Below are 24546 nucleotides of genomic sequence, written 5' to 3'. Positions count from 1 at the left end.
CATCGACCCATGCTAGTACTGCTTATTTTCTCCTGGTAATCTTTCAAAAAAGAAAATGCCGAGTACACACTGCTGCTATGGAACTTGTAGAAACGACTCTAGACATTACGACATATGAAGGATGTTTTCTTCATATGTTTCCCGAAGCCAAAAACTCACGGGGGGAAAAAAGTGAACAATGGATCAACTTGTTCGGACATCCAAAAGACCAGTTTAACACCAGCAAGGGGAAGGCATTCACCTTCATATGCAGTTAACATTTTGTTGGAAGAAGTAAGCCATTTTGATAGTTTTACTTATTTTTTAGAGTGGCGTTTTTCCGTGCTGCTTCTGTCTGACAATGAATGACCTGAAAAAAATTAAAATTGTATTTATATATCACAACAGTCATGTAGGCCTATTTTCTAAAATACGGATATTTAAATATATTGGCCATGTTTGGCCTTGGTCTTTTTGTAGTAAGCCTGTTCATGCCTGCCTACATGTAGACTCTAGATTTAACAGCTTTACCATTTCTGTTGTAAAGAAACAACCTTAGTTAGGGGGAAGTGTAAATAAATTAATAGAACTAAGATTTTTTATTAATGAAAAAAATAAAAGTATTCGCTGTCACTGAGTAGTATTTGCGATCGCTACACAAAAATAGCAATATAAATTACCCACAAGAACGGTCCGAGACGTAAGACAACCAGAGGATATAATATATAAGAAAGACAGGGCATACGGCGCTAGAGGATTGCTTGTTGAAACAGGAGAATGCCATTGTCAGTGGTGTAAGGCAATGACACAAGCAAAAGGTGTCGATAAAAAAGCTACCTCTGGATCAGGTCTGCTCTTTTTCCCGTCTTTTTCAGCCCTCGGCACTCAAGCCATCTCTTTAACTGAACATTTGTATGTTCGTCCACATCTTTACCAGTGAATTTGGCACCAGGGACATCATTTTCGGACATAATTGGTAGGTTTAGCTGAGTAAACATCTCGTTCGTACACTATTTACATGCTTCTAGCATGGGGGACAAACGCAAGTTTGACCCCCCTAGCAACAGTTGCTAACGTCATGAATATTATTGCGCAAAGGTGACGTGTTACGTGCAGTAAGCCGTTCAAGCGAACAGTTCAACCCAAGGCATTCATAGGACCACCCAATCATTTCAATAGCATTTCCTTCTGCAAGTTTACGCTAATAATGAAATACATAATAAGGAGAGAAAATTGCTTTGATTTATTGATCTTAAATTCAATTTACCGTATTTTTCGGACTACAAGTCGCACCTGAGTATAAGTCGCACCAGCCATAAAATGCCCAACGAAGAGAAAAAAAACATATACAAGACGATGACGATGCTGGACGTCCATATAGTTTGCTGAATCAATTTCGTCCTCGATACCAAACAGGTTCGCATCGACATAAATAAATGATAATTAGGTGCTTTTACAGCAATGATATGACACAAACAGTTAGCATGCGTTCGCTAGCATTAGCGCATCGTTCAAACAACCACACAACTGGCTGTAAGTGTCCGATCGTGGGTGGAAAACACACAACAACAATTGAAAAGATGATACACACAGGCGTTGCCTATGTAGAGATATTTTAAAAGCATTAACAATGAACGTAGGTTCGCAGCTGTGTTTCTCTCTCGCTAACTCGCCCACTCACTCAGCTACGTAGCTGTCGGTCTTCTTCTGGCGTGTGAGCGCTCTTCTTCACGTAAACAAGTGCAAATGCGCCCCCACGTGGGCATGAAAGCGCCACAACCTAAAAGCATACATTTCAATATAAAAAGTCAATAATACAATTGAACACACATTGCCAAAGGCAGAACGCGAATGTGGCCATAGCTATTAAGTTATTCAGATAACTATAGCATAAAGAACATGCTAACAAGTTCACCAAACCATCAGTGTCACTCCAAAACACCAAAATAACATCGAAATTATATCATAATGTGTTAATAATTTCACACATAAGTCGCTCCTGAGTATAAGTCGCACCCCCAGCCAAAATATGAAAAAAAAACTGCGACTTATAATCCGAAAAATACGGTATATTTTTTTTGATCACATGTCAGTCTGTCAACCAATGGAACGCACAACTGAGCACATCGACGCGACTCGTGAGAGTCAGATACAATAAAGTCGCTCTGAAGAACTACGTGGAATAAATCATTAATAACTATCAGTTGAAACGGATGACGTTACATAAGCACTTTATTAGACCTGTTGTTTACACTTGTGTATGTAAATCTGACATTAGTTGATTGTTTTCTTTTTGAAGATGCATGTGTGGCTGCCTGGTAGTTTTTTTTAACATAGATGTTTAACAGTTGCCTCATATTTTTAAGATCAAAGCACCGTTCCGCCCTGTTTCGGCCTCGAATCTTTTACCGGAACGGCTTACCGGACTGTTCCGCCACACTTACACCCCTGGGGATGGATGGATGGATGTTGTAAAAAGTTGAAAGTTTTGTGTAAAGATGTTTCCATCTTATTAAAGTTTGAATGATCTTGAGTTTTAATTTATTTGATCATCAGCATGTTTGGAAAACTAAGGAGTAGGGTGACCTACTTGGTGGGCAATGCAGGGGTGGCATGGTTAATTGTCTGACTCCTGGCCTGAAAAGGCCTCCAAGGTGCTGTTTATGGATATCATCATTATTGTCCTTAAATTAAAAAATGATGTCTTATTTTTATTAGTTAATTTTCATTAAAAAAATATGTATTTATTTCATTTTCAAGCCTTTAATTTTCAAGTTATTTCTGTGCCTACTGTGTGGGGTTTTCTCTCATCAGGGGTCGCAACATTTTTGTCCAAGTGTGTCTCTTCCTGAAGTTACCACTAGGATTTGCAAAATTTTATTTCTGGACTTTTTTCCGTTTTTGTTTCCCAGGGTCATGTGATGGCCAAGAGAATTTTTGATACCTACTCACCCCACGAAGATGAAGCCATGATACTCTTCCTTAATATGGTAACTCGAGGTCGAGTTCTTATCTTTACCATTAAGGTAAGTTACTCAATCAAGTTTCCTTTACAACTTCCAAAACTGCTGCAAATATAAGGTTTTGCCAGACAGAATGTAGCATGTAATTGTGTTCTTTATTTTATGTATCAATTGCACTGCATCGTAGAAGTTATTTGACTTTTGACTCTCATATATCGTAATGAGATAACAAAAAAAAGTACCTGTATCTTTCTTTCATACGTTTTTTTACTAAAGGAGTCATATGTAAGATTGGTGGCTAAAAATGGCACTGCAACCAGAATCAAAATATTGAGGAGCCCAAACTTTTGCCTGCCAGATAGGCGCTCGTTGGTTAAAGTTCTCCATCATAGTAACAGAAATCCTTCAGCGGGGGGTGCTGTTTGGCAACCTATGATTCATTTTAAAAGCATGAGTGATTGTTACAGTTGTTTTTGAATCTTTGTTCTTCATGCTTTTTTTTGTTTTAGGTTTGTTGTGCTGTCACAGCCCTCTGCTGAGTTTTAGCTTCTAAATTTCTTAATTAATTAGGCTCACTTACGATAGACCAACAAAGTTAAGCTAGACAATTGGAAAGAATTCTGGGTGTACATGCAGTTTGCTCATGATCACTTCCCAGTTTTTATTTATTTATTATGTATTATTTATTTTTTTAAACCTGTCCTGTTCAGCTATTTGACATGGAGAATGGAAGTCTAAGTGTCTGGTTGGTCTGAACTAGGGCTGTCCCAAACGACTAATTTTCTCCCGATTAGTCAGTCAATTTTTACGATTAGTCGACTAATCTAATAATTAAAAAAAAAAAATTTTTTTTGTTTGTTTGTTTTCTAATTTAGCAATGAAATTTTTGTTGACGCTTATCAATTCACAAAAAACATATTGGAACACTTAAATTATTTATTAAAGTACAAATAAACACGTAAATAACAATAATAAATCACAAATAAACAATGAGTTCAAATGCTGATAGAATTAACTAGTGTAGCATCCCGATTGAAAAGATGGTCTCTTAAACTGATGGTTTACAACTTTTATTCCATCCTTGATGTAATCACACTGTAAAAGCTATACTGCACACAAATAAAACAACACAATTAGAAATTAACGAAAACTTTTCACCTTTTTCCTTTTAAACCATATTTATATATCAATGAATTGCCCATATGAATTGCCTTTACCTTAATTTATTACCTTATCATTGACAATCTCTCCCTTAAGTGCAATCACTGTATATACTGTATATATTTATGACCTTTTAACCTTATATAATTTTCTATACCATAAAATAAACCGTAACATGAAATAAACCTTTCAGTTAGCATTAAGAACAATACTAATAGCACTTATACGCCCATTGTCAATGAAACATTATTATTTAGTAAGGCGACAGCACCCTCTGGTGTACAAAAAATGAAAAAACAATTTTTTTTTTTATTTTTTACAAACTGGGTTACGGCGCTTCAGGTGTTTATTCACGGCCGACGTGCAGCCAAGCTTGGCATTGAAGAGACAGGACGGAAGAGTGTACGCTCCTGTTTCTTTGAAATAAGTCAATGTTTTGGACACTCTGGTGCGCTTTTTTGGCTTTGTGCCGCTTTCCCCGCTTGCATACAGAGCATCCGACATTCTGAACTTTCCGCGCATATATTTTTTTAACCCTTCATTAACTGTCGACGGGATGTTGTGCTCGTCGACGGATTTACGTCATCGATGACGTCGACTATGTCGGCTAGTCGGGACAGCTCTAGTCTGAACAGTTTTAATGTTTCACATAGAGAGTATAACTTACTCCCATTGTGATCATATCTCGTTTATTATGACAAAGAAGCGAACAGGAAGGGGTTATAGGTGGACAGAAGAAAGGAAACACAAGAAAAGAAATAGATTGAATGTCTACACTAACTATTAATATGTTGGTGCTATCGTCAACTAGATGTATTTCCGGTTGACACCATGCGGGGGGCCTGTTGACCAGGGAAAGAAGGGAAGTGGGGTGGGTAAGTCTATAAGCTATGTGACTGGGAGGGGTAGAGTGTACACAAATCAGCTCTGTGATCTAGAACCCAGTAATCGTGTGAATTCCTTGTGAGTGTAAGCCCGTTGGCAACCGACCCTACACCGCCAGTCCCGTCACCGGGACACCCCACCCGAGCACGCCCAATCACATCCAGCCATCCGCGAATCCCACCAAACATGCAGTAACCATGCAGAACAGCGGAGACGCTACCCCAGGGCCACGCCCCAAAGGGGGGGGGGCGAGCCAGCGCAGCCCATCCCTCCTCCCACTGCCCAGCAAAGGGGCTAGGTCTTATTTTTGTCATTGGCCTTTGATTGGGCTAGATTGTGGCTTCATTCATAAATTCTTATTGGGCAACCCATTTTCACTGATTCACAAAAAAAAAAAAAAAAAAAGGAAACTGGTTGTAACAGTCCATTTTTGAGGCTTAAGGCAAGCATTTGAGTGATGCAATTGGTCTGGAACATCACTTTTACTTGTTTATTGCTGCATAAATTATTGAATTATTCAGTTATTCTAAGTGGTATACGTTTGCAATGCAAACTTCATTATAAATGTCCAATTAAAGAAAATTGGTTGATTTTTCTTAGCTATTCCGATCCTCTGAAAAATGGCGCGATTGGCCTGATTTCAGATCACGTGATCGAATCGGACATCCCTAGTTTTAACCATTAAGAACTGTGTCAGTATTTCCCAAATATGTTTCTTTCATGTCTTTTGAAATGTTAGGGCTATTTAATGAATAATTGATGTGCAATTGTTATGCATGGCTCCTTTAAAATGCTTAAATTTTTTTTTTTTTTTTTAATCTTATGCAGGATGAGGGCACATTTCATCTAAAGGATGCTGCCAAAAACTTGCTAAAAAGTCTTGGCAGCCAGGTGTCTCTTAATCTCAGTTGGAGGGATATGTGGACTCTGGTGGTGAAGAAAGGAGGTAACGATTCAATGAGACATTCAGATAAACTCAAACAAAAACCAACCTGGTGACATATAAAAGAAAAGCTAAAAAAAAACAAAAGTGAATTTGTAACTGAAGCTGTATTAGATGTGAACTGACTAAAATATCTTATTACATATACATATACCAAATAACAAAGTTCAAAATGACTATTTCTAATATCTATTTTTTAGTTTTAAAATAGTTTGTTATAGGTGAATCCTGTTTCTGAACGTGCTAAAACTTATACTGAAATGAATAAAAGCTAAACATTTCAATTAAAATGAACACTGATAAAAACTAGCCAACACACTCTAAAAAGTAAAACTGGGATAGGCTCCAGCACCCCTGCGCCCTCGTGAGTTTAAGCGGTTAAATTAAAGCTGTAATAAAAGAAAATCCAAAACTATTATAAACTTGCAGTTTACAGATGTTTTATAAAAAGTCAAGTTTATTTACATAATGCAAACCTTAAAGTGCATGTGACAGGATAAAAAAAAAAAGTCTTGAATAGCATTACCGTAATTTCCCGAATATAACGCGCACTTTTTTCCCCCAAAATCAACTTGTAAACTCATGGTGCGCATTATAAACGGGTACATGGATGGAGACAGAAATATATATGTGTTACATATATATAAACCGATTTTTTTTCATTGACACGGCCACGTTGTGTTGAAGAAACGTATGCGGCGACCCGTTGCCGACCATTACGGTACGTGACGTCACCATTTTGTTTCGATAATACTTCACTCTAATCGGCCAAATGATTTCGTCTGTGTTAAATTCTGCTTTTTTCACTCTTCATAAAGCACAGAATTTAGTTTCTTGAACTCATTTGAGTTGACGTTTATTGCAGCTCCGCAATTCGGACCATAACAAATGTAAGGACACACACTTCCTGTGTCCGTCAACTATATCGGTCCCTCGGGAAACTCAAACCCAAATAACAATATTTCCTTTTGTTACTGTCGTGTTGACAGCTATGAGCTCTCACGGAGTTCCGATTTACGTTCTCACTTTCATTTTACCTTATCAATCCATGGAAGAAACATTTATTCATCATGAGGAAACGAGCAAGTTATACAGCAGCCTTTAAAAGAAAAGTCACATCTGTTTTGTTTTCTCCTAGATTCTGGTAAGTTGGAGAAGTTGTCAAATCATATTCAGGCATGAAAATCTCTCACCTTTCGGCGAAATTCGCCGTTTTGAAGTCAAAAAGGGCGACCTACGTGAATTGCGTGGATCCGAGGAGAAATTCTTTTTGGGAGGAGGAGGGGGGGGGGGTCGGGAGGTTTTATTTAATTATTATTATTATCATCATGTGATTAACTTATTACGTAAACTGAGCACTTAAGAACACAGTCAGCAAATCCTTCTAGATGCTTCGCTGACGAGAACCAATCATCGGCCCAAGCTGCGTTCCATTATTCCAAACGCGCGCACTCCTTACGCGTGTACATGGAGTGCTCGGAGAGCCTTCGGTTGCATTGCAAAGCTAAAAAGCAGGCCTTATCCACATCGGGGCAGACCAGAGCGCAGCATACACACTTGCCTGTATTTGCCAGCAGATTGAATTTGGTGAGTAATGGTTTCAATCGTTTCACGTTTTGCGATATAAAAAAGTTACTGCCATTCGTTGCAGCTTGCGTTGAACACTGCCAGAGCTAGCCAAATCTCCCATGAAAAAAAATAGCTCCCGTTAAATTGGCGTCAAGCTTGTGTATTTAACGGTAATATAAACGAAGAAACACACTGTTGAGTCAAATTAAGCGGCATTCTCTCGGATGGAGGGGGCGCCTCACATCGCTCCCGTCGTCCGCCGGAGACGCGTTATTTTCGGCTTGGATTTGAGCTGACGGCCGGTGTCGGCACAACAGCGGCCCGACGAGTGGTGGGAATGAGTCCTGCTTCTTAAAGCTTTTCAGAAATACAGGGATCCCTCGTTTTTCGCGGTTAATGGGGACCAGAACCCGCCGCAATAAGTGAAAACCGCGAAGTAGCGCGCCCGCCCCCCCCCCCCCCCATTTTTTTGTGCGTGTTCAATGCATTTATTCAGATTTTACATTGGAAAAAAGATACATATATATATATATATATATAAGACATGTTTTTTCACTTTTTTCACCAAAGTATCATTTATAAATGGTTTTCAAGCACTTCAAAATGTAAGAATTATGATAAGTTTTAAACATGTTACTGCCCCACCGAATTATTTTTAAACAAGAATAAAGTAGTTAGAAAATGCTTGGCTTTATTAAAAGCTTCATAGTGAGTCTACTCAAACCCTCTCAGGCTTTGGTAAACGGTGATTGGCACATGTGCAAAGTTTTTCTTTTTATATATATTTTTTTGTTTGAAGCAACTTATTTGATTGAATAATAAAGACACAAATGTCCTAGCCAAAATGTGGCCCAAACGCAAAACATTACTTAAATGGAAATCAAGAAAAATAGTTTTCAAATGCTTTTTTTGTCTCAAATTTATTATTGCAATCAAAAACTTTTTTTAAATTTTTTTTATTGAAGCTACTTTTTGGGATTAAAAGTATATACTGTATTTTGATTGAAGCAACTTTGTTTTTGATAGAAGTAACTTTGTTTTTTGATTGAATAATAAAAACACAAATCTAACTCCATCGTTATTGAGTGAGAAAGAAATTAAGAAAGCTTTAAAACTAAAAGCCACCGGGGAGTCTGTTTGTTTGTTTAAATATTTATATTTCATTACATAGACATGCGTCTTAGGGAAGGGAGATTGATGGATAAAAAAAAGGAGTTAGATGAGGCTGCTAAAGGCAGTGGATACTTCATCAGCTGGGTGAATAGCAGACCTGGTAAGAACAAGTTTGCAAGGATAGTCGGGTATTAAATCCAATTATAAACACAATTACAATGTTATTTTTCTATAAGATTTTTATGTCATTGCTTTATTAATCATTAGGTGCTAGAGTTGTTAAGTATGGATAATAATGAAATAATAGTTTTAAGAAAACTGTGCTGTTGGTGGCTCAGTGACCATCTGATGTGGTTTGTTCTCAGATGAACAAGTTGAGGAAGGAAGTTTTGATGCAGAGGTTGAAGGAAGAAAAGAGGCAGACTGACTGAGTCACAGCCAGAAAAAGTGTTCATGACAGTTTTGATTTCTATTCACTGTTGCCCCCTCCCAATTAAAGTATGTCACAGTCGCAGCCAATTATTATCTAAAGCTGGTTAAAATTGAAGTTATGTTGTTTTAAGGTCTATTACGGTAAATACTTGTTCATGTGCCCCTTTTGATCTACGAGCACCCACCCCTCCACCGGTCTCTGCATGGCCCTGCTGAAACACAGTGTGGGTCGACAGAGCTCAATATTTTGTTGGGGTGTACAATACAGTGTACTGGAATATATTTCCTCCACACCCTTCTCACCTTTTTAACCCCTGACCCATTTTCATGCCTGCATATTATTACCGTAAATATTGTCAGTTTACGTTAATGTTTTGAACTACCAATGTGCTATGCTTGTGCTGTGTTTCACCAGTCAGTAAAATGGCATCTCTGTATCTGTACACAAGCTCTGTTTTCTTGTATTCTTCTATTTATTGGTGCGCGTTATAAACGGGTACAATAATTTTCCCTAGATTTTACAAGTAAATTTGGGGTGCGCATTATACACGGGTGCGCCTTATATTCGGGAAATTACGGTATTATGTGAATTAAATTCATATTTTGAGACGATTCGACTATATACAACAATTTGGCAAAGCGCAGATGACGAGAAATTTATATTTTAATTAGAGATTTCCCGATCGATCGGCATCCCGATACATTAGGCTTGACGTAGGGTTGTCAAAAATATCCTGATAACGGCAATTAATTTATTAATAAATGTGTTACGTTAAAATATTCAACGCTATTAATATATACACTGCGCGACCTCACTCATTCAACTCAACTCACTCATTGTCGCGCTCAATCTTTAATGACGTCGTTTTACCTATATAGAGAGATAAAAGACAGAGCAAAATGAGTAGAATGAATTTTGGCAGCCTTTGAAGCCATGGGAAGCAATATGGGGAAGCAAGGGGGAAATAGATCTTTGTCTTAACACCTTAAGTTATTTCCCAAAGCAGAGAAGATATATCCATTGGTAGCACGACGCACAGTCATGGTTTTACTTCCCATCATGGTTCCACTTCCCATCAAGCATTGGGGCACTGCAGTATCATTTACTGAAAGCTCAACAAATACACTAGATGGCAATATTTAGTCACAATACACAAAGTCACAAGTCTTTCTATCCGTGGAACCCTCTCACAGAAAGAATGTTAATAATGTAAATGCCATCTTGAGGATTTATTGTCATAATAAACAAATATAGTCCTTATGTACTGTATGTTGAATGTATATATTCGTCTGAGTTGTATTCATTTTTTTCTTAATGCATTGCCAAAATGTACTGTATATGATCGGGAAAAATTATCGGGAATAATTGGAATTAAATCGGGAGCAAAAAAAAAGCAATCGGATCGGGAAATATCGGGATCGGCAGATACTCAAAACGATCGGGATCGGATCGGGAGCAAAAAAACATGATCGGAACAACCCTAATTTTAATCTGTCGTTTAGCCCCGCCTGTCAATATAGCGCTCTTGTGTCCCCAGCTGGTGGATGATGTCGGCAGAGTCAAGATTTCATCTGATTTAGAATCCAGCCCATTGATGGGGAAGATTCAGAAATGTGACAGAGAGCAGCAAAATGTCATCATTGTTTCAATCTTTCTACTCTAATATTTTTACAGAGTATTCTTTTTATCTAAGTATTCTTCCCCGATTGCTAAATAAATGGTATGGTCATGACAAATAACAGTCTTGTGCTAGATGGAATATGAAATATTCAAAATGCATTTATTCAGTACGATAGGACAAAATTACTGCATAATGGTCAAAAGTGCTTCTTCCTCTCCCGAATGGTATTTTAGGCCACTGGAGTTTGTCTGGCTTTTGTCATTTCCCTGCCCCGGCTTCGGAGAGCATAAACAAACCAGGAGGCATGACAGCTAGCCGACATGCTAACCCAAACCGAGCGGCGTCTTTTTCTTGCCTTTCGAAAAACAAAAAAATCACACAAAACTACCCCAAGTCATGTCACACGTCTTCATTGATCAGCCAGCCCACGGCGGCGAGGAAGTTACTGCGCCCTAGCGGGCGAGCAGGCAGTGCTTGTCAGACTGGGAAACGCCGAAAATATAAACGAAACAGGAGTAGTATTACCACCCAGAAAATGCAAGCCACCTCCTTATTAAAACGTTTCCGATCCCAAAATTTGACATAATATAAAACACTTATATCATTATATGATATGATTATGATTATGATATTATATTATTACAAGCTTATTCACTTCTTTGTCCGTCCAATGGTTCCTCGGTGTCGGACTTGTTTTGACCATCGGGGTGAACAAGGATCTTTTGGAAATCCAAAATGCCTCACACCACTCTCCCTGGTGTAGCAACAAAAGCCTGCAGCACATTGGGCTGCCGTGACGCAAAAAATAAACTAATTAATCCACAAAATCTGATGAAACCGCAGTCCTTCTGCATACTATATGGTAATTGCGATCTTGTGAAGATAATCTCTACCACTGACGTCACATTCGCCTTCTTCCTCAACACGAAACTGGAGCCGGAAGTCACTCATTTTCGTGGCACGGGATTTTAAAAAATTGTATAAATATATCGATTGCTTCCACACACATCCAAGCGGTCCATTTCATTCAGGAGCATAAAATACTGCATGTAATATGAAACATGCTTTTTTTGTGTCACTTTAAATCACCCTGACGACCCATAGACAAACAGTTGCTTAAAGGTGACCTTGCGTCAAATTCCATTCCCCCCGCCGTTTCATGCATAAGATAGATCAACATGAGTGTGTTAATACAATGTTATGTACATTTTTAAAACAATCACCTGAATTAATTAAAAATATAAAGTAATTTTGACGTTTTGTTGCTGAATTTAGGCCCATTTAGGACACTTAAATGAAACCACTCCTTTTAACGCATTATAGCTAAAATATTAGATCAGCTTTATTTGTCATTACAACAAGTAAAAGCTGTTCATCATTAATTTGTTTTTTGAAAACTGTGATTGGATCGTTGCTTAACCAATCAATATATCGATCCCGATTGATATGTTGTTACAGTCCTTCTATCAAAAAGTAAGTATTGTTTTGGAATTTTTCTATGGTAAAATGCCGAGTCGAAAGTATGCTGTAATTGAAAACTTCACACAATAAAACACTTCATGTTGCTGGATATTCTGATCTTTTTGTTTCTTGACTGACAAGCTGTACTTTTCAATGTCTAGGTCAAGTATATGGTGAAAAGCATTCAAAATCTCCTGCTCTTTCCACCTGGGGTGATGCGGTTCTTCTCAAAACGGAAGTGCAGCTCACTGCATCTGAAGGTAGCTCAAAGCATTTTAACATTATCCATGAGCAACATAATAGATATAAACCCGTGTTGTTTTTGGCAGCCCTTTTAAATTTTGTCTCAGTCTTAGTCTTTTGGACGAAAATACTTATTTGTCATAGTCATATTTTGGTCATTTCAAAATGTTTTCGTGTAGTTTTAGTTGACGAAATCTTATACAAATTTCGTCTCGTATTAGTCAACTCAAAAATGTTTTAGTCCAAAAATAAAGAATTCCAACTAAAGATGTCCCGATCGATCGGGTCCGATCAGGTCATTTTCAAAGTATCGGAATCGGCAAAAAAATATCGGACATGTCTTTTTTAATATATACAGTGGGGAGAACAAGTATTTGATACATTCACAATGGGAAAACCCATTGGCAGTGTATCAAATACTTGTTCTCCCCACTGTATATACATATATATTTTTTAATTAAATCATTTTCTACTTCTATTTAACATTACAGACAAAATGTCTTACACTCATCCAGAGTCTTTAGTTTTGGCTTAAAGTAGGGCTGTCAAATTTATCGCGTCAACGGCGGTAATAACATTAAAATATTTAACGCAATTAACGTATGCGCTGCACTACCCACTCACGCATTGTCGCGTTCAATCTATAATGGCACCGTATTACATATACATAGAGCTAAAAGTAAAGATGCACCGATACCGATACTAGTATCGGCAGGGGGCGCCGATCCGGCCCAAAATGGTGGTATCGGTATCGGCGAGTACCAACAAAGACGGCACCGATACCATTTACCGGTCCATTATTATAACATTTGACCGCAGCCTTTTTTTTTTCTCCTGTCGCTCACTACACTTTGTCTCTGTCTTGTGTGATGACACTTGAACACCAAACAGCTATCGCTATTGGCCTGCTCCAGACCAATGAGAACGGGCCAATAGCAACTTCTGACCAATGACATGGCCGACGTGGCGGCATGGCGGCGGTCGGGAAATATTTCAAAATAGAAATCCCGTCAATTAAAATCAATAGCTGCATGCAAGATTTGCGGCCTGAAAGTTTCGAGATGTGGAGTTAAATCGGCCAGTTTCAATACCTTCAACCTGATAAAACATTTGAAGACGAAACGCGAACGAACACAACGAGTTTGAGCCTGCAAGAGCAGGACTGCTATCCAGAGGAAGCAGGGCGCTGGACCGGAGCAACTATCTCTGGTCAGTTCACTTTGTCTACTTTACTTTTACTGTCTTTTAATGAAAGAAATGCCACAGTCATTTGGGAAGTGTTTCCAAAGTAGGGTTGCCACCTTTCAGAAATAGAAATAAGGGACCCACCCCCTCCCGAAAAAACGAGGCTAATAGAGAGACGGGATGCTGTGGTCAATTATTATTACTTATAATTGTGAGCGTCCGCAAATGCGGAAACAAGGTTGGACCTCGAAGCGGACAACAAGCGGGGGATAAGTACAAGGGTTTAATGATTGCAAACAAAAAATAACACGCGATCGCGGGGTAGTAGAAATAACAAAAGGAGTCCGTGACACCAGGTCGACGGAGCTCAATACTAAAAATTCGAAGATTAACTAAGACTAAGGCAGCGAGCCAAAAGCCAAAATAAAAACACTCAAATACCTGCACAGGGTAGAGGTTACAAACGAGTGCAGCACACTAACAGAAAAAACCCAATGCAGGGGCGTAACAAGCAAATGTAGCGAGACTATAGTGCGAGATGTCAAATGGCGATTAGCAAAGCAAATATCTCGGCAGCCTTCTCTGAGCTCACCCGTGCTTAAATGCTGCGTTGATGAGCCCGCATTGGATTCAGGTGCGACGTCAGGAACGCCCCCACTAACAGCCCAGCAACAAAACACACTCTAACTAGCAGCAGAATGTGACAATAATTTCATGAAAGTTGCACTGTTTGGCCTTTGAGAAGTTTTAAAAAGAGTTTACTCAGTTCATTCAGAGTTTATTATTATGAACTTATTTTTACTTTCTTACTGTTGGGCTAGTATTATACTTTGTACTAGTCTTTTTCCTATTTTGCAAAGGTAAGCAACAGCCTGACAAAGCCTTGATAGCAATGATTTCACATCCAATTATGTAGCTCTTTGGGAAAAAAAAAAGAATGTTTTTATATATATATATATATATATAATCGGGGTGGTATTGGTATGGTATCGGTATCGGTCGATACTGCACAGCCAGGTATCTGTATCGGGGCCAAAAAATGGTATCGGTGCAACACTAGCTAAAAGGCAACGTAAAATGAGTAGAGAGAATTATGGCAGCCTTTGAAGCCTTTTTTTAATTGGCTAAAGCCTTACAATCCCTCTTAACGATTAGAAATATCGTGGGAAGCAATGTGGGGAAGAAAGGTAGTAGTTGATCTTTTTCTTAACACCCTGTTTTATTTCCCAACGCTGGGAAGATACAGTGCCTTGCAAAAGTATTCGGCCCCCTTGAACCTTGCAACCTTTCGCCACATTTCAGGCTTCAAACATAAAGATATAAAATTTTAATTTTTTGTCAAGAATCAACAACAAGTGGGACACAATCGTGAAGTGGAACAAAATTTATTGGATAATTTAAACTTTTTTAACAAATAAAAAACTGAAAAGTGCGGCGTGCAATATTATTCGGCCCCCTTGCGTTAATACTTTGTAGCGCCACCTTTTGCTCCAATTACAGCTGCAAGTCGCTTGGGGTATGTTTCTATCAGTTTTGCACATCGAGAGACTGACATTCTTGCCCATTCTTCCTTGCAAAACAGCTCGAGCTCAGTGAGGTTGGATGGAGAGTGTTTGTGAACAGCAGTCTTCAGCTCTTTCCACAGATTCTCGATTGGATTCAGGTCTGGACTTTGACTTGGCCATTCTAACACCTGGATACGTTTATTTTTGAACCATTCCATTGTAGATTTGGCTTTATGTTTTGGACCATTGTCCTATTGGAAGATAAATCTCCGTCCCAGTCTCAGGTCTTTTGCAGATACCAACAGGTTTTCTTCCAGAATGTTCCTGTATTTGGCTGCATCCATCTTCCAGTCAATTTTAACCATCTTCCCTGTCCCTGCTGAAGAAAAACAGGCCCAAACCATGATGCTGCCACCACCATGTTTGACAGTGGGGATGGTGTGTTCGGGGTGATGAGCTGAGTTGCTTTTACGCCAAACATATCGTTTTGCATTGTGGCCAAAAAGTTCAATTTTGGTTTCATCTGACCAGAGCACCTTCTTCCACATGTTTGGTGGGTCTCCCAGGTGGCTTGTGGCAAACTTTAAACGAGACTTTTTATGGATATCTTTGAGAAATGGCTTTCTTCTTGCCACTCTTCCATAAAGGCCAGATTTGTGCAGTGTACGACTGATTGTTGTCCTATGGACGGACTCTCCCACCTCAGCTGTAGATCTCTGCAGTTCATCCAGAGTGATCATGGGCCTCTTGGCTGCATCTTTGATCAGTTTTCTCCTTGTTTGAGAAGAAAGTTTGGAAGGATGGCCGGGTCTTGGTAGATTTGCAGTGGTCTGATGCTCCTACCATTTCAATATGATGGCTTGCACAGTGCTCCTTGAGATGTTTAAAGCTTGCGAAATCTTTTTGTATCCAAATCCGGTTTTAAACTTCTCCACAACAGTATCTCGGACCTGCCTGGTGTGTTCCTTGGTTTTCATAATGCTCTCTGCACTTTAAACAGAACCCTGAGACTATCACAGAGCAGGTGCATTTATACAGAGACTTGATTACACACAGGTGGATTCTATTTATCATCATCGGTCATTTAGGACAACATTGGATCATTCAGAGATCCTCCCTGAACTTCTGGAGTGAGTTTGCTGCACTGAAAGTAAAGGGGCCGAATAATATTGCACGCCCCACTTTTCAGTTTTTTTATTTGTTAAAAAAGTTTAAATTATCCAATAAATGTTGTTACACTTCACGATTGTGTCCCACTTGTTGTTGATTCTTGACAAAAAAATTAAATTTCATATCTTTGAGTTTGAAGCCTGAAATGTGGCGAAAGGTTGCAAGATTCAAGGGGGCCGAATACTTTTGCAAGGCACTGTATATCAATAGGTACCATTACGCACAGTCATGGTTGCACTTCCCATCATGCATTTGGGCAGAAATTAAATGGCTGCAGTATCATTTACTGAAAGCTCATAAAAATCCACTAGATGGCAATATTTAGTCACAATATACAAAGTCACATTTATCCTTTAAGAATTACAAGTCTTTCTATCCGTGGATCCCTCTCACAGAAAGAATGTTAATAATGTAAATGCCATCGTGAGGTTTTATCGTCATAATAAACAAATACAGTACTTATGTACTGTATGTTGAATGTATGTATTCGTCCGAGTTTTATTCACTTTTTTCTTAATGCATTGCCAAAATGTATATGATTGGGAAAAATTATCGGGAATGATTGGAATTGAATCGGGAGCACAAAAAAAAAGCAATCGGATCGGGAAATATCGGGACCGGCAGATACTCAAACTAAAACGATCGGGATCGGATCGGGAGCAAAAAAACATGAACGGAACAATCCTAATTCCAACTATTTCCCATGACCATAGACAGATGAGCACATACTGTAGCGTCTACAAGGAAAATGCCAGCTTTGTGATGATAATACACACTGTGGCTTATGGTCCAGTGGGGCTTATTTGTTGACTTATTTGGGTTAATAGGTAACACTTTATTTGACACTATCATGGGCACTATCATTACTGAATGCTTATGACAGATGTCATTAAGTGGCATCCGGCAAATTATGTAACTAACTCCATTTATGTCCAGCTCAGCTCTTTTACATCCATTCAAAAGTGAAATGATTTGACGGATAACACTAAAGGACATCTTTTACAGTGTCATATCATAATTATAATTGTCTAATGATAGTCTTATGGCGCCACTGTCAAATAAAGTGTTACCAAATGCCATAACCAGCAATTAATAAAACTGGAACAGTAACTGAAGAAATAATAGCACATAACATGAATTTTGATTGTTATTTACTTCTGTAGCGCTGCAATGCATGCCAGGAAGCATGTTGGACAACAACAGTGTTGACAGTAGGTGGCAGCAGAGGTTGACTGTCTCCCCCAGGGGAGCAGTGATGGCCAAATGAAGGTTCTTGAAGCAATCATGGTTGTTCATTTGGTCTCATGACAGTCGTGTAATGCCACTGTCAAAGTGTTACCGGTTAATATCCATTGGTGTAAATATCACATAATACAGTGAGGACATCTGTGGCTTATAGTCCAAAGCGGCTTATCGATGAACAAATGTCATTTTGGTGTCAAATTTGGTGGGTGGCAGCTTTTAATCAGGTGCGCCTTATAGTGCAAAAATTACAGTAATATATTCACTCTTTCTAATATTACTATTGCTTCATGACATGCATCACAAAACCTGTGTGAATAATGAACATTATGTACAAATCCTGCACTAAACAGAAGAGGTTCATACGAATGATGAAATGAAGAATCCAGAGGAGGTACCACGTTTCATTCAAACTCTGATTTGCTGCATGTGATCATTCTTCCAGAGGCAGAGTGCCACTGGGCCGACACGGAATGGAATCGGCGCAGGAAGCTCTTCTGCAGCAAAGTGGAAGGGTATGGCAGTATCTGCAGCTGCAAAGACCCAGCGCCCATTGAATTCAGCCCAGAACCTGTAAGACATCATCAGAAATTTCATTTATTTTCCATACATTTTTAGCCATGTACAAATTTAAACCCGTCAACATCTCTCAGTTGCAATCTAAAATTGTTGAAGATGGAGCAGTCAGCCAGCATTTTTTATGGATGAACTCACACATACTACAGTGTGCATACAGACATTAAGTATATTAGTGCTGTCAGTTAATGCGTTGGTAATGGCGGCAACGCAAACGTTTTTGGAATTGGCAATAAAAGGTTTTGCTTGGAGTGCCATGGCACGGCTCAACCCAGATGTTGTGGGTTCCATCCCCCTCCCGGTGACGAGGGGTGGGAACTTCTGGGTATCTCACGACATGACACGACACGATACGATGATCTCTGGGACATTTACGGATTACTTCCTGTTGATTTTGGGGAATTTTGAAGTCACTTCCTGTTGATTTTGGGTTACTGAAAGGTAAGTGACCCAAGAATGTCCCCAAATGAATTGCCTCAAAATCAACAGGGAGGAACTTGTACATACCCACAAAAGACTGTCTGTGAATGCTCTGGTTCCAGGGCCATTGACGGCACTAGACTTCCAATCCAGTCAAAATTAATTAGATGTCTAGTGCCGTCCATGGCAGTCAGCGAGCTAACGTAGACACTATTTTAATGGAATGTTTTGGTACACCTTTTGAAAACGATCTATCGATTCTTGGTGGGAGCAACCTTTTGGGCTACTAGTTATCCCGATGTATCATCGTTTTCGAATTATTGTCACACCCCCACTGGTCACCATGTTCAAGTGTACTTGAGCAAGATACTGCACCATAAATTGCTCCTAATGCTGTGTCATCAGTAAGTGAATGAGGAAATAGTGTCAAAGTTCTTTGGGTGCAGTGAAGGTAGAAAAGCTCTATACAAGTGTATTGTCATTAACCATGATCAATTTTCTTCCATTTTCTTCCTTCTAGCTACCCAATAATAGCGTCTTCAATGTCCCTGTTGCTGTCATTGCAGGAAACAGACCTAATTATCTCTATCGGTAAGAGCTCGTTTTAAAATGGGAAGCAACTTGATCAACATTATTCAGAATGATTACTCATTGTTTAAAAAAAAGTTCAAACAGTGATTGTCTGAGGCTAGTTGCTTAGCTAATACAACTGGTTGACATTTCTTTGCAGGATGCTCAGGTCGCTTCTTTCTGCTCACGGTGTTAACCCAAAGATGGTCACAGTCTTCATTGATGGATATTATGAGGTACTATAGCCCAACATTCTAAGAATTGGCGTACAATATTTGTTAACATTGATCCACATTAACTGTGTATGTTTGAACAATGTGCGCATGCGCAAGTCTTATCGCAGGATGTGCGATAGATTTTTTTTTTTTTTTTAATGTAAACTTTTGTTTTTCTTCATAAAAGCAGCAATTGTGCAGTTTGCAATTTGTGTGGCTGTTCATTTTTGGGTCTCTCCCGCTCTCTTTTATTTATTTATTTTTTTATAAATGTCTCTAATTCTTCTTCCTCTTGAAGCAGAGTGAGACGTCAGTTTTTTTTTTTCTCCATGTCATCGATTCTGTAATAAGGATAAGTGGTACACATAATGGATTGATGAGTTGCTTGGTTTTTGTTATGCTCAGGAGCCTATGGATGTGGTGGCGTTGTTTGGATTGAAGGGAGTTCAGCATACACCAATTAGCATCAAGAATGCCAGAGTGTCCCAGGTAAACTTACAACACTGGTGCCCTCATATTCCAATCGAAGTTCGGACATAGTGTTAAACAAGAATCCAACCTGTATTTGAAATAAATTCATTCATTCATTTAAAATTGTACATGAAACTAAAATTTTAAAGCCAACTGTGAAATTGAAATCGCAAGAGATGTATCTTTTGCCCAAAAGACGACGCTGTCGCCTTTACAATCAGAGATTTTCTATTTTTTGGTGTTTCAAATTAATTTGCCACACTAAATGGGGCCTACAGAAATCAAAACTATCTAAGAACACTCCCAGAAACAAAGTACAACTGTGTAAAACTTCGTCAAAATCCGCCTAACCTAGTCGGAGTCCATAGAGAATGAACACACACACAAAGTTCCATTTATTTATAAGTATTGCTATTTTACCTAAAATAGACGAATACCAACATTTTTAAATGACTAAACTATGACTAAGACTAATCAGTATTTTCCTCCAAAAGACTTAAGACAAGAACATTTATATGAACATAAGTGTAGATGTACCGGTAGATGAGTTCATAGCCCTCTTTTTTGCCCATTTCCTGAAAGATTTCATATTTTGTTGATTGATTTTTCTTTAAAGATAAAGAAGTTGCTTTTAACGCTAGCAGCAGTCCACTGTGAAAGGGGCACAAATTCATCCAAAAACGTGTCATTATAATAAAATTAGGTCCTAATTAGTCTTTCTCTCTCAGCTGCCCTGGCCCCGCCCACTAAAAGCAACAAACAGAAAATGATGACACACTCAGGCCATGTCCACACGTAGCAGTTTTTTTTTTTTTTTTTAATATAAAAACGAGGATTCTGCCCTAATACGTCGATTAAAAAATAATTGCGTCCACACCTGCACGTTCAGTGTCCCAAAGACATATTATACATCTTTTATGGGTTTTTTTTTTCACAAGAGACATCTCTAGGTTCTGATTTAACCTAGCTCCAAAGCACAATGCTGAAAATCCATTTTAAAGCAATAAAACTGGCCGCTAGAGGGCAGTAGCGCATTTGGTAAGACCCCCAACCCGATTTGACGGAACACACGGCCGGGCCGCACGGCCGGGGCGCCGGCTGAAGACGACCAAATAGATGTCCAGGATGCCAGGCGGCAGATGACCGAGTAGAACAACAGAGAGGATGCCCGGGATGCCAGGCGCTGGATGACCGAGCAGAACGACTGGGACCACCAGTGCAGCGGACGATGCCATTGAGTCCATCCTGCTCGCCAAGCAGAGCCTGCGGCGCCGTGCTCAGCCGCTCAGGTTCCCCGCACCCTCCAGTGTCCTGCACGGAAACACGCACGGCCAAACCAGTTCCCCCCCAGGAACCCCCCTAGTACCCCAGGCGAACTCTGCCACGAGGCAGTGGTCACCACAAAAGAAAGACAAAAAAAAATCCATCTTTATGAGACAGGTGGCGATGAGGGAAAAGTTTACCCGGGCTGTCGCAGCCACAACAGCGTAATCTCAGTTAGTTATGTGTAAATAAATTGTTACTTCTCTATCAAAAACTCTTGTCTTGTTGTTTGTTATTTTGTAAATCTTAAGCAGTTACTCACAATGTTACTTATTACTTGAATATTCTTTTCACCAAATACTCTTTGACTTGTACACGAGTACATTTTTTTGGATGACTACTTTAACTTTTACTGGAGTAATATTATTTTTACATAACACTACTCTTACTTGTGTGAAATGTTTGGCTACTATACCCACCTCTGTTTACAGTACCTAATTTTAATTTTGGCAACTTTCATCCACCATACACCATTTCATAGCACCGTTAATGTCGATGGTGAACGACAGTTCCACAAAACAGTGCATCGAGATTTCATTTACGGTAGCTTAGTAGAGAGAGGTCTGAGAGACACTTTTTGAGTATCCCGAAGCTTGGGAAAGCGCATTTTGCAGTTTCGCAGTTTCGCAGTTTGTCGGTCTGAAATTCAACACGTTTTTATTTCGGGACCTGCCCCTGGGTGACAAATTCACTCACCATTTGCTGCTCCGTCTATTAGCCCATAGCCAAGAATTGTCAATACCGCTGTGAATGCTCCCTCCCACATTGACAATTAATGTCTTTGACAAAAGAGTAGCAAGTTGTACGCTACTACCATTAGTGTGAAAAGGCCCTTACTGTTTGCTCTGAGTAAATAGATTTTCCCCTGCTCTTTCACAGCACTACAAAGCCAGTTTGACAGCAACATTTAACCTTCACCCAGTGAGTACTTCATTTATACAGTACATGTGCTGTACATCCAAGAAATGGAGTCATTCACATGTAATATCTTATTAAGCTTTTGAATGGTCCAACTGAATAAAAATTATAGTTAGAAAAATTCTATTAAAATAGATAAATTAGATTTTTCAAGTGTCATGATTTTTTTCTCCAGGAGGCCAAATTTGCGATTGTGTTAGAGGAGGATTTGGACATCGCCATTGACTTTTTCAGGTGTGTTGGTTTGCATGTTTCTCAAACATAAAGAGTATGTTGTTTGTATAAAATTGTTTATAATATTATGTACACATTGTTTTAGCTATTGGTATGGCTAGTTGGATTTTGCATCATACCCAAAAGCATTTTTTAAAGTGTCGCAATGATTAATTGATTAACTTAAATAATTCAATTAGAAAAGCTTCGAATCAAATTTTGCTGCTCTGAGGATCTGTTCAATTAGAGTGGCGTTGTAATGGTTTGTTTTGAAAGTGTTTGCATTTCCTTTTATTGATTTGGGTGGATACACTTGCCTCTAGTGACAACAGTGTATATGACATAACTGGTCTAACATGGCTAAATCCAACTGCTCCCTGTTAAGGTCAACACAAGGTTGGGATTTTTTTTTTTTTTTTGCTAATAAATGTACCATATTTGTGTAAATGTACTGCATATGCATACATTTCTCTCATATTCTCAATTGCACAAGTATCGTGTGCATGAATTCCCATTGAATTTGCAGAAATGTGTATTTTATTAACTGCTGTTATTGTGTTAAAAAATTTCAAAACAACATGCAAAAATGTTGTGGTACTGTGGCTTCAAATCCATTTTTTTCTGTTTGCACTAGTTTTCTGAGTCAGACGGTTCATCTGTTGGATGAGGATGACAGCCTTTATTGCATATCAGCCTGGAATGATCTTGTAAGTAAACTGCTTGCTCTTATTTTACCCCAAGTAAACTTATCTGTGTCATGTTGTTTCTTGGAAACAGCTCTGATTAGGGGTATGACAAAATATTGAAATGGTGATAAATCGTTATATTTTGCATCCCAAAAGGTTATCGATACGCTCATGCCAAAAATCGAGATATCGTTTTGAAAATGTGTCAATGTTTCAGAAAAATAAGAAGGAATGAACAAGTTACTACCAAAATCTTCCACCATAATAGTGTCTCAGTTAACTCTAAGGCTGCCATTGACGGCGCTTGACACCCAGTCCATCCAACGATGGAGATCTTCTTTTTCTGTTTATCAATTGATATGTAGAAGATACTAGAATGATTTCCTGACCAATGTATAGATAATCGTTATATCGCCATATCGTAAGATCATCTTTATCATGAGCTTTGTATCGCGTGTTGTATCGTGAGGTACCGAGAGGTTCCCACCTCTAGCTGTGATTCATAGACAAAGTTTCCAGAGAGGTTTTACATCATAACTGAATTGATTGGGATCTGCCACAGATTTGCTGTGGTAGATCCCAATCAATTCAGTTCAACCAATTGGTTTTGCTGCATTGGGTCGTTTTATTGGTCAACAAAATACATTAATCAGTATGAAATTGATCATTTGTTTTTTCTTTGAATTCTGTAGGGTTATGAACACACAGCAGAGGATCCCGCCTTGCTCTACAGAGTGGAAAGTATGCCTGGCCTGGGCTGGGTCCTGAAAAAGAGCCTCTACAAGGATGAACTTGAGCCAAAATGGCCAACACCTGAGAAGGTATCTTCTTTTCTCTTTTCTCTGCTCTTTGACGTGTACCTACAATGCAACTGCAAAGTTCATCCTCTTCACACATCTCTGTTTAAATAATCATACAAAGCTTATTAAAATGTCTTTAGGTTTATGTTTGTATACGGTATATTATGAATATTGTATATCACATTATTTGAAAGGCTTATAGAGTCAAGATGGTAATTTCTCCACGCGCAAAACTATCCATACATCCATCCATTTTCTCCTGCTTATCCAAAGTCGGGTTGCAGGTGCAGCAGCTTCAGCAGGGAAGCCCAGACTTCCCTCTCCCTAGCCACTTCATCCAGCTCTTCTTGGGGGATCCCAAGGCGTTTCCAGGCCTAATGAGAGACAGTCTCCCCAGCATGCCTTGGGTTGGCCCCACGCCTCCTACCAGTGGGATGTGCCCAGAACACCTCCCCAGGGAGGCGCCCTGAAGGCATCCTAATCAGATGCCCGTGCCACCTCTTCTGGCTCCTCTCGATGCGAGGAGCAGTGGCTCCTCTCCGAGCCCCTCCCAGATGACCCAGCTTCTAAACTTATCTCTAAAGGAGAGCTCGGACACCCTACGAAGGAGACTCATTTCGGCCGCTTGTATCCTTATACGGGATCTTGTCCCACAGGTCGTGACCGTAGGTGAGGGTAGGAACGTATATCGACCGGTAAATAGAGACCTTCACCTTTCGGCTCAGCTCCCTCTTCACTACAACGGACCGATGCAGAGTCCACACCACTGCAGGCGCAGCACCGATCCGCCTGTCCCAAATATTTTGAAATGCTAAACTTTGTTTGAAATGTGTTGATTATTCATCTCAAACTTTAATCATAAGTGCACTTGGCGCCTGGAC

The 24546-nt window shown here is 39.2% G+C and overlaps 1 protein-coding gene across 2 annotated transcripts in view; it reads left to right on the top strand.

The window, feature by feature from the left end:
* Positions 1–24546, top strand: part of pomgnt1 (protein O-linked mannose N-acetylglucosaminyltransferase 1 (beta 1,2-)) — a 61005-nt gene that overhangs the window by 12513 nt on the left and 23946 nt on the right. For both annotated transcript variants that reach the window (XM_057841136.1, XM_057841135.1), the window contains exons 5-15: positions 2892–3005; positions 5817–5934; positions 12290–12388; positions 17919–18046; positions 18990–19060; positions 19200–19275; positions 19660–19743; positions 21928–21969; positions 22142–22200; positions 22814–22886; positions 23558–23686. In XM_057841136.1, coding sequence (XP_057697119.1) covers positions 2892–3005; positions 5817–5934; positions 12290–12388; positions 17919–18046; positions 18990–19060; positions 19200–19275; positions 19660–19743; positions 21928–21969; positions 22142–22200; positions 22814–22886; positions 23558–23686 — 993 coding nt within the window. The remainder of the gene's footprint in view (positions 1–2891; positions 3006–5816; positions 5935–12289; positions 12389–17918; positions 18047–18989; positions 19061–19199; positions 19276–19659; positions 19744–21927; positions 21970–22141; positions 22201–22813; positions 22887–23557; positions 23687–24546) is intronic.

This window comes from Corythoichthys intestinalis, chromosome 7, assembly GCF_030265065.1.
Source record: "Corythoichthys intestinalis isolate RoL2023-P3 chromosome 7, ASM3026506v1, whole genome shotgun sequence".
Taxonomy (NCBI): Eukaryota; Metazoa; Chordata; class Actinopteri; order Syngnathiformes; family Syngnathidae; genus Corythoichthys; species Corythoichthys intestinalis.
Note: the sequence above shows the minus strand (reverse complement) of the source record. Positions and strands in the feature narration are given on the sequence as shown.